Source organism: Corvus kubaryi, unplaced genomic scaffold, assembly GCF_017639235.1.
Source record: "Corvus kubaryi isolate FWS band 111438036 unplaced genomic scaffold, C.kubaryi_AGA036_p1.0 69, whole genome shotgun sequence".
In the NCBI taxonomy this organism is placed as follows: Eukaryota; Metazoa; Chordata; class Aves; order Passeriformes; family Corvidae; genus Corvus; species Corvus kubaryi.
The window spans coordinates 1,106,234-1,115,491 of record NW_024582057.1 but is presented as its reverse complement, the minus strand read 5'-3'; the positions used below and the strand labels follow the sequence as shown (position 1 = coordinate 1,115,491).

At 46.0% G+C, this 9,258-nt stretch overlaps 1 protein-coding gene across 1 annotated transcript in view; it reads left to right on the top strand.

Moving 5' to 3' along the window:
• SOX4 (SRY-box transcription factor 4) overlaps positions 1-3,077 on the top strand; it is a 3,685-nt gene extending 608 nt beyond the window's left edge. The window contains exon 2 of the mRNA XM_042049001.1: positions 3-3,077. Within this exon, the coding sequence (XP_041904935.1) occupies positions 3-752 (750 nt within the window). The 3' untranslated portion in view covers positions 753-3,077. The remainder of the gene's footprint in view (positions 1-2) is intronic.
• The last annotated feature ends 6,181 nt before the right edge of the window (positions 3,078-9,258 follow it).

Below are 9,258 nucleotides of genomic sequence, written 5' to 3'. Positions count from 1 at the left end.
AGCCCTCCCCCGCGGGCGGCGGTGGCGCGGGCGCGGGCGGCAAGCCCCACGGCAAGGCGGCGGGGGCCAAGGCCGCCCCCTTCCCCGGGGAGCCGTCGGCCGCGCTGCTGCCGCCCGAGCACCAGGCGCTCTACAAGCCCCGGGGGGCGGCGGGCGCGCCCTCGGGACCCGGCAAGCCGCTGGCCGAGAAGAAGCTGAAGCGGGTCTACATCTTCGGTAGCGGGCAGGCGGCGGCCGCCTCCGCCTCCCCCAGTGGCGCCGTGCCCGGCAGCCCCACGCTGAGCAGCTCGGCGGAGACCGGAGACCCCTTGAGCCTCTACGAGGAGGGGGGCGGCGGCGCGGGCCGGCCCGACGGGGACTGCGGCGGCGTCGCTTGCCCCTCGCCCTCCGGCTCCGGCTCGCCCTCGGATCACCGCAGCTACACCAGCTTGCGCGCCTCCTCCCCGGCCCCTTCGACGGCGCATTCCTCCTCCGCGTCCTCCCACTCCTCCTCCTCTTCCTCCTCCGGCTCCTCTTCGTCGGACGACGAGTTTGAGGACGACCTCTTGGACCTGAACCCCAGCCCCGGCTTTGAGAGCATGTCCCTGGGCAGCTTCAGCTCCTCGGTGCTCGACCGGGACCTGGATTTTAACTTCGAGCCCGGCTCGGGCTCGCACTTTGAGTTCCCGGACTATTGCACGCCGGAGGTAAGTGAGATGATCTCGGGGGACTGGCTGGAGTCCAGCATTTCCAACCTGGTCTTCACTTACTGAGGCGAGAGCCGGGCCCTGCTGGAGGAGGCGCCGGCGCGCGTGGCTGTCGGCAGGACTCGCCCACCTCGCCGGGTGCTTTTGTGTCTTTTTCTGTTTTGTTTGGTGTTTGTGTTTTGGGTTTTTTTTAGGGGGGGAGGAGGTGTTTTGTTTGTTTCTGGGAAGGGGCTGTTGAGAAATTGCTTCTTGTGCTCGGGGAAGGAGCGGGATCGCCCTCTCCTTGCGGAACGGCCAGCAGTCCCCTTCCTCCGGCTGCAGACGGACCCGCACACACCCCCTCCGAGAGAGGAGCCTGACGGTGCTTTTTGAGAGACTGGCGGGGGCGAAACGCTGTCCTTTTTCCTTTTTTTATTTCCTGAAAAGAGAGACAGAGAAAGGGGGAGGGAGGGGGAAACCACATACACCTCTGGGTTCTTTGTTACTGCCCATTTTATACGAATAAAGAGGAGGGGGAGCGATGCGTTGTGCTGAGCGTATACTGGATGTCTTGAGTATTCCCTCTTTCCTATGAAAGAGCAATCAGAACTGCCTGGAAAAAAAAAAAAAATCCACCCAAACCCTTTGCAAGGTTCACATTTGTGGGGAGAAATCTTGTCCCGGTTTCTTCTGCGGTGAGAGGAGGCAACAATGCTGGGAGGAGGAGGAGGAGGCGGATGGAGCTGGACTGAGATCCTAGTTAAGCGGAGAAGAGCCAGACTTACACTTGAGAGCTGTCTTGGAAATACGATGGGGGGAAATAATAATAAACTGAAATGGATTTGCACGTACAGATGAGGTGGCGGCAGCGCTTTTCTCAGTCACCTCATGTAATATGTAGAGAGAAAAATAAGGCTGAAAGTTCAAGAACACTGAAAACTTCTTTTGAAACAGAGACCGAATGGGAACAGTTTCTGTCATGATGTGGTACAGGGGAAACGGAGGGCGATGGCTTTTGCAAAAAAAAAAAAAAAAACCAACAACAAAAAAAAAAAACAAACCCGAAAATACAAAAAAAAAGTAGTTTTTTTCTTCTTACTCAGAATCGTGATGGTGTTGGATTATTTCACTGGTGGGGTTTAATATAGCATGTTATACTGTCTATCTTTTCAAGATTTCTGTAAGACTGTTGAACAGTTTAAGAAAAACAAAACTAGTGTTAGGATAATATAAAAGCAGATAGATGGCGCTATGTTTGATTCCTACAAAAATATCACCAGCTTTTTTTCATTCTTAACTCTTTAAAGGATTCAAACGCAACTCAAATCTGTGCTGGACTTTAAAAAAAATGAAAATTCAGGACCAAATTTTTTCTCAGAGTATGTATGTGTTTGTTCCTTATAGCTGTAAATGAAAAGACTGTTTTTTCTCACCGATGCTCCATCCTCGTATTGTTTTGTTTTTTTTTTTTTTCTTGTAAATGTAATCGGATGCCATTTTATAAGTGGACGTATTTATACTGGCCAAACATTTTTGACTTTGTATTTCTTTGTCCTTTTTTGGTAGTTCTCGTTGTTACCCGCACCATTTTTATGTCTCCTTCACTGAAGGGCTAGAGTTTTAACTTTTAATTTTTTATATTTAAATGTAGACTTTTGACACTTTTAAAAACAAAAAGAGAAGAGAGATGAAAACGTTTGATTATTTTCTCAGTGTATTTTTGTAAAAAATATATAAAGGGGGTGTAAATCGGTGTAAATCGCTGTTTGGATTTCCTGATTTTAACAACAGGGCCGCTGGTTAGTATCTCACACGCGTGTGCGCGCTCACGCTCACTCACACTCTCACACACCCACGAATCAGCCCCTATTTTGTCCATGTTTACACTCCAATCTGCAGGCATCTTAAAGTGACAGCATCCCTCACCGCCCCCGCCGCTGCCCGCTCCGCAGCCCCCTGCCTCTGCGCGGAGGGGGCCGGGGGAAGGGATTTACGCTGTATGCTACCGTTTTGGGGAGCCACCTGTCCCCGGATGAAGTGAAGCAACTGGTGCATTTACACAGAAGGGATCCTGTACCTTTAACTTGTAAACCACATCTTTTGCACTTTTTTTCTAAGCAAAAACGTGCCGTTTAAACCACTGGATCTATCGAAATGCCGGTTTGAGTTCGCGACACTATGTACTGCATTTTTCATTCTTGTATTTGACTATTTAATCCTTTCTATTTGTCGCTAAATATAATTGTTTTAGTCTCTTATGGCATGATGATAGCATATGTATTCAGGTTTATAGCTGTTGTGTTTAAGATGAAGAAAGTGAAAACATCTTTGTACATTTAAGTCTGTATTATAATAAGCAAAAAAGAAGATTGTGTGTTTATGTATGTTAATATAACATGACAGGCACTAGGACGTCTGCCTAATGAGGTGGTTCCGTTAAGGGTTTAACTTTTTTGTTCTTTTTTTTTGTTCTTTTTTGGTCATCCATCCTGTGCAATATGCTGTGTAGATTTTTTTTTTTTTGTCTACGATCACCCACAACACAACGTGGGGAAAGGAGAAAAAGAAAAAGAAAAAAAATCATGCCAGCTAACCATGTCAAGTTCACTGCCTGTCAGATTGTTGATATACCTTCTGTAAATAACCTCTCTTTTTTTTTGTTTTGTTTGGGGTTTTTTTTTCTGTTTTTTTGTTTGGTTGTTTTTTTTTTTTGTTTTGTTTTGTTTTTGTTTTGTTTTGTTTTTTTTTTCTTCGGGAAGGAAATAAAATCAGCTGGAACTGAACCCTAACACTGCGCTGCTCTTGTCATCATTGCTACACCCCCAGCCCCTTCGGGGCAGGTGTGTCTTGTTTCTCCGGCCGGGAGGGGCCAGGGGAGGGAGGGGCGGCCGCGCTGCCGGACCGCCCACCCGGGGCCGCGGCCGGGGCACGGCCGGGGAGTGGCGGCGGCCGCCGGGAAGCGCCCGTGCGGATGGGGGCTGCGGGCTCGCCGGCTCCAGGGCAGGGGGATCCCGATCCCCGGCGCCGCGCCTCGCCTCCTGGGGCAGCTCGCCCTGGCGGACCCCGGGTTGAGTTTATTTTCCCTTTAAAGAGATTCCCCTTCTTTTTTCCTTTCTGCCCTGGTGTTTCGGGTGAGATCCGCCGGAGCGAACGAGCGAGGGGCAGTGAGGTCCCGCCGCCCATCCAATCATCCAAAATAGTTTCTCCGGGGCACTTTAAGGAAGACTTCCTAAGGCAAAACGTTTGCAAACGCCCGGCCGTCAGCCGTGGGGATGCTCGGGGCGGGGGTCCGGGGGCTCGCGGGGAGGTCCTTGTTCCCACCTCCCCGCTGGTCACCAGACGGGGCTGAGGCCGGTGACCCCGCTGGGTTTCGACGTCCCGGGTACCCGCCTGCATTCCCTTCCTGACTACGAATATGCATCGTACCTCGAGCAGTGTTTTGTAAACCGATTAAAGCATCCTCCTGACATAATGGTTTCACTTAGCTGTTGATTTACAGCTGGCTTTGAGCCACGAACTGTTTTTCCATGAAAAAGGAGCAGCAAACGAGAGGAACCGTGGTAGCGGCTGTTCCGCATAGCCACCGGCACAGGAGGTTAATGTTTGCTCTGCCTTATCCCCGTGAATTCCTGGGTTGTATTTGCCTTGCAAAAAAACCCCATCAGCAGCTCCACGCCACTCATTGCCTGGGAGCTTTCCCAGTTACCCCTTTGCATACAACGCCTTTCCTGTCCAGGGTCACTTGCAAAACCGATGTCTGTGCCGGTGGCCTCGAGTGTCCCCCGGGGCATCCCCGCCCGGGCGGTGCGGTGGGGGCGGATAGGCAGCCCACAGCAGGGGTGCACCCAGACGCGCCCGGCCGGGGCACCTTGCTGTGTCCAGGCGGTGTTGTTAGTCATTAACTTCCCCTTGGGTCTGGGCACTGGTCAAAATCAGCGAAGAAAACGGCCAGGGGTGGCGATGGGACAGGCGACAACATCCACCTACAGCCACTGGCAAGCAACAGGCCTGGGACTGGCTGCATCCCTCCCTGTGCCTGGCTCCAGTGCCCGCTGCCACTCCAGGCCCCTTGGCCGTTGGCTACAGTTGACTTGAGGGGTTTTATGGTTTCCTGCCTATGTGGTTTTTGTTCTCCATTATAATAAAGTCCAGTGCTGGCAAACGGATTGTTTCTCTGGGGACTCTTTGGTGACACAAGTTGTTGCTTCCAGATAGCTGTGGGAAGTCAGGCTACACAACAGTTACATACAGGCACATATACATAAATGGCAAGTATTTCAGTGCTCCTTGCTGCTTGCAATAAGACAAGTCTCTCACTACAGGAAGTTCCCAGAGCAAAGCCACACAAAGATATATCACCAAAGATACTCCCCCATCCCCCCCCCCCTTTTTTTTTTGGTAATAGACCATATTTCTAGTGTAATTGCTTTGGAAACAAAAGTAGTAGCCCTTTAGCAAAGGTGAAAGAAAGCAAATTTACTGAAAAGTTTTTTTAATAAAGATTGATATAAAAGAAAGCAGATTTTAGGAATCTCAACTGGTGTATGACTAGGATTGCCTAACACTGGATCATCTCTTGGATGTGGGCCAGAGTGGTGGATGCCTATGTAGAGCTGTATTTCCACAGCATTGTGAAATCTCCAACTCGAGATTGCTGTAGCTGTCGTTCCCTCCTACTGCCCTGCCACCACTGCCAGAGCCTCTGCCAGAGCTGCTCTGAGAGGCCCCAGCTCTGCTCCTGGTAGGTGTAACCATGCTTCAGCACACAAGGCAAAGAAAAATTGCTCCTTACCTGCTGTACCTCCACCTTGGTAGTCAGCATTTTAGAGACTTCTACAGCCACACATGGTCATTGTCACCAGTGAATCCCACTCCACTAATTAATTATTCTGTCCTCCATGGCATTCCCTTCCTGCTTGTGGCCTCTGCAACATCTTGTGGTAATGATGAGGGAATTCATTTGTGTGCTGAGTGAAAAAACGAAGTTTCCATTTTTTGTTTTAACTTTGGTATAGATAATATGGTTTGTTCTTGTACTGTGACAATTTTGTCTCTTCATCTTTGCTAAGACACTAATTTTTAAAACTTTGCTGTTTCTCCATCAGTTCATTGCATAGTGCACAGAGATACAGAAAAGAATTGAACTAGATTTAAGTGAAAAAAATCAGCATAATAGGTTGCATATGTCTGTCGCTAAAATTTATTTTTAATAGATCATGCTTCTTTGTTAATCATTAATTTACCTGCAAATTAGATGAAGACTGTTCACCTCAAGAGTGTATATATAATTTCCAGTAATCAGATCTGCCTCCCCTGTGTATAATTTCATTTCCTTCCCATCCTTGTGAAGCAGTGTGTGATGTGATTGCATACATAGACAGTATTGTATTTTCTTTCTTTTCCAACACCAATGTAGGGTTCCCTGAGAGTCAGCAATGCTGAACACATTTGCAAGCTTTGTGCTCCTGTGTTATGCTTCCAGCAGAAATGGCCTGTCTGAGTGGAAAGGACAGGCCTCCCCAGCCTCCCTGCTAGCTGTTGGGACACACACACATCATACATGACAGAGGATCAGCCATGTGAGTGCACAGGCTTCACGCTGGTCGGCCCCTTCTCTGCCACATCTGCTTCCACAACAAAGTGGAAAAGAAGCAGATTAGAGCTTAACCTTCCTCCCAAGGGCTCTTTTATTCCACGTGTTGGTTCCAGTTACTGAATGTACCTCTTAGGGTTAATTTTTTTCATTTAGAATAACTCTGTAAAGGTCTCTGAAAAGCTTTGAAGACATTAACAAGGTATTACAATGAGACCTCCTGGGTCTACACATGTTGTGATCATCTTAATATGCCAGAGTTCAAAAATTATTATCCACCTCCCGCCATTTCAACCTCTCCTCTCCAGGGCCCTCAAATGAGCTCTAAACATCAGGTAAGATTTTTGTCACCAACATGAAGAAAATATATGTGGTTTTTTCCAAGACGGGTGTGCCATGGCAAAAAAGATGACTTATTCAGGTCTTAGCAATTTCCTGGTCAGTAATGCTCTGTTTTGTGCATTGTACATAAACAAAGCAAGGCAAGGAGCAGCATTCACTGAACCTATAGTAACCAACCTATAGAACACCAACAGAATGAAATCCCCCCTATAAGCATAACTCAAAGCATGGCTAATACAGCATCTTTGACCAGATTATACTAGTCTGAGTCACTTCCTATGCCTTTTTTTTCCTATCAGTACGCTAACTCCTAGTATCCTTTCTCCCCCTGTAATAGCTCCTCCATGTTTCTTGCAAACAAAGCTTAACTCTCCTACTTGGCAAAAGAACATCCTGAAACTTCAAATGGCCCCTGTTACACCTTCCCTTTTAAGTGAGTTTTGTTTGAACCAAAGGACAATACAATAGTGGACCCAGAACATTACATCTTACCTTCTTCCCAGACCCCGTTTTTCTCATGTTTAAGCATTTATCTCCATCCTTTGCAAAAGGCACATTGCATTTCCACTAGAATGAAAAGAATCTAATTTAAGATGTATCCAAGATGTACCCATGCTACATTATCATGCTGAACTTAGACCAAGGCTCTCAGATGAGGGTCTCTCTGCACACTGGCTCAAAAATATCACCAATCTGGGTACAAACTGTGATTGTATTTCTGAAAGCTAGATGAAAACAGCTGGTATCTAACTGAATAATTTAAAAAGTGCTTGCTCAGGTTGACTGTTTTGAAGAAGTGAAATTGCTATGAAACTAGACAAGATCTGACTGTGTGATCTCAGCACAGGTCACTGAAACCTTTACACTCAGTTCATGTCTGACTGCATCTTTCAAATAGTCACATTCTTGATGTGTCAGAGAAAACAGGAGAAACAGGACAGAGTGACCCTTTGCTGTAGCAGCCTGCCTGAAGTTTGTGACTGCATGTACCTCATGGTCTGTCCCTCTCAAGGAAGTGAAGAAAATATCCACATTTGGCCCCTGGAACTGCTGAAGCCATAGTTCCTGGCACCTAATGGTCCCCATTGAGGGTCCATTGATCAGATGTAGAGTGCTGTGCTGATGACAGTGAGTTAGACAGTGACTGGCAAAGGGAATGGCAGTTTGAAGGTGGGTCTGGGCATTTCTGGAGACTTGAACACCAGAAACTGGATTGCTTTATTTCCATGAAAGCAAATTCAGCTGTCTTCAGGCTCATCAGACTTTTTGCTAGAGACTGCTGTCATTCAGAAATGTGGCATTTGATGTGACTGTGATGCCATCGATTCAGACTTACTCAGGGCACCAAGAAAGGCAAAAAAATTTATCATTATGTGGGGTAGTTCCTGTTTACATGTAAGTACTTACGTGCTCCAATTTTTTATAGTTTTAAGGCTTAATATTCAAGGAGGGGGCATATTTTCTGTAAATAAGAAAACAATAAAATTATTTTCAAATTAAAGGACTTGCATAGTTCCAGCTGTGGGAAACAAAAGGTACAGTGGATAAAACAGGCAGTCGGAAACAGGCATCTTCAGATTAATTCCTAGTCTTCCTGCAAATTTTTTCCAAGACTCAATGTCATTCAGAAAATCTTATTAGGCTGCTTCCCTTTGGATTGGTTTAAATGTTTGTTTGTGGTTTGTTTCTTTTTGTTGTGGGTTTTTTGCTTTTTTTTAAACTAATAAATTTAGAAGGTTTCTAGGAAGCAGGGTAAAGGAGCAGAGTAAGAATACATCTGTACATTCTTATTAAAAAAATAAGAAGGAGGAATCCTGAGTATTTTAAAAACATTTAGTTTTGTTCTCTTGTATCAACTTTGGGGGAAAGAAAGTGTGTAAATGTTCTTTGATTGATCTCTCCTCACTTTTAGCATGAAGCCTTACAAACTGAGTCCTTTGCTTTCCTATCTTGAGTTGGAAATGCCTATTAGTGCTCTGGAGCTGTTTGCAAATGGAGAGTCGTAAATTCCAGCTCAGCTTATCTAAATGGTGTACTTCATGTAGTTCTAAAACACTGTATTATCATGGTGAAAGATACACATCATGAGTTAGACTTTGACTGACGTACTTAGTGATAATTACATAAAGGAAGCTTCCTAATTCCATTAACAAACTGTTGCAGATTTAGATAGAAATGAAATCATAGTGTCTCCTCCTCTTCTACTGCATTATTATTGTTGTTATGTTGGTGCCCTTAATCCTAGATCAGCAGCTCATGGCCTTGATGCACTATTAATATGGGACAAAAAGAGAAGATCCACTTTAGATTGTTTATAATTTAAATGCAGGACAGAAAAGCAGCCATGGATATGAGGAGAAAACAAACTAATATTGCCATTTGGTCTGGCAGCACTGATCTCACTACAGAAGCAGCCTGGGTTAGCTGTTCTTTCATTTTTTGTAGGTGTCACAGATGAAGACAGGTATTAATGAGGAATTTGGAAGAGAACACATATAAATTTGCACCTGTGAACAGGGACCTCTTCCAAAGTGTTTGTCATGATAAGAGAAAATACAAAACATAATAAGCAAACAGTTAAGAAGTTGGGATCACAAGTCGAATGTGTCCGACTTCAATTCTGCAAACACTGAGATAGTTGATAAGCATGTTGTGGTG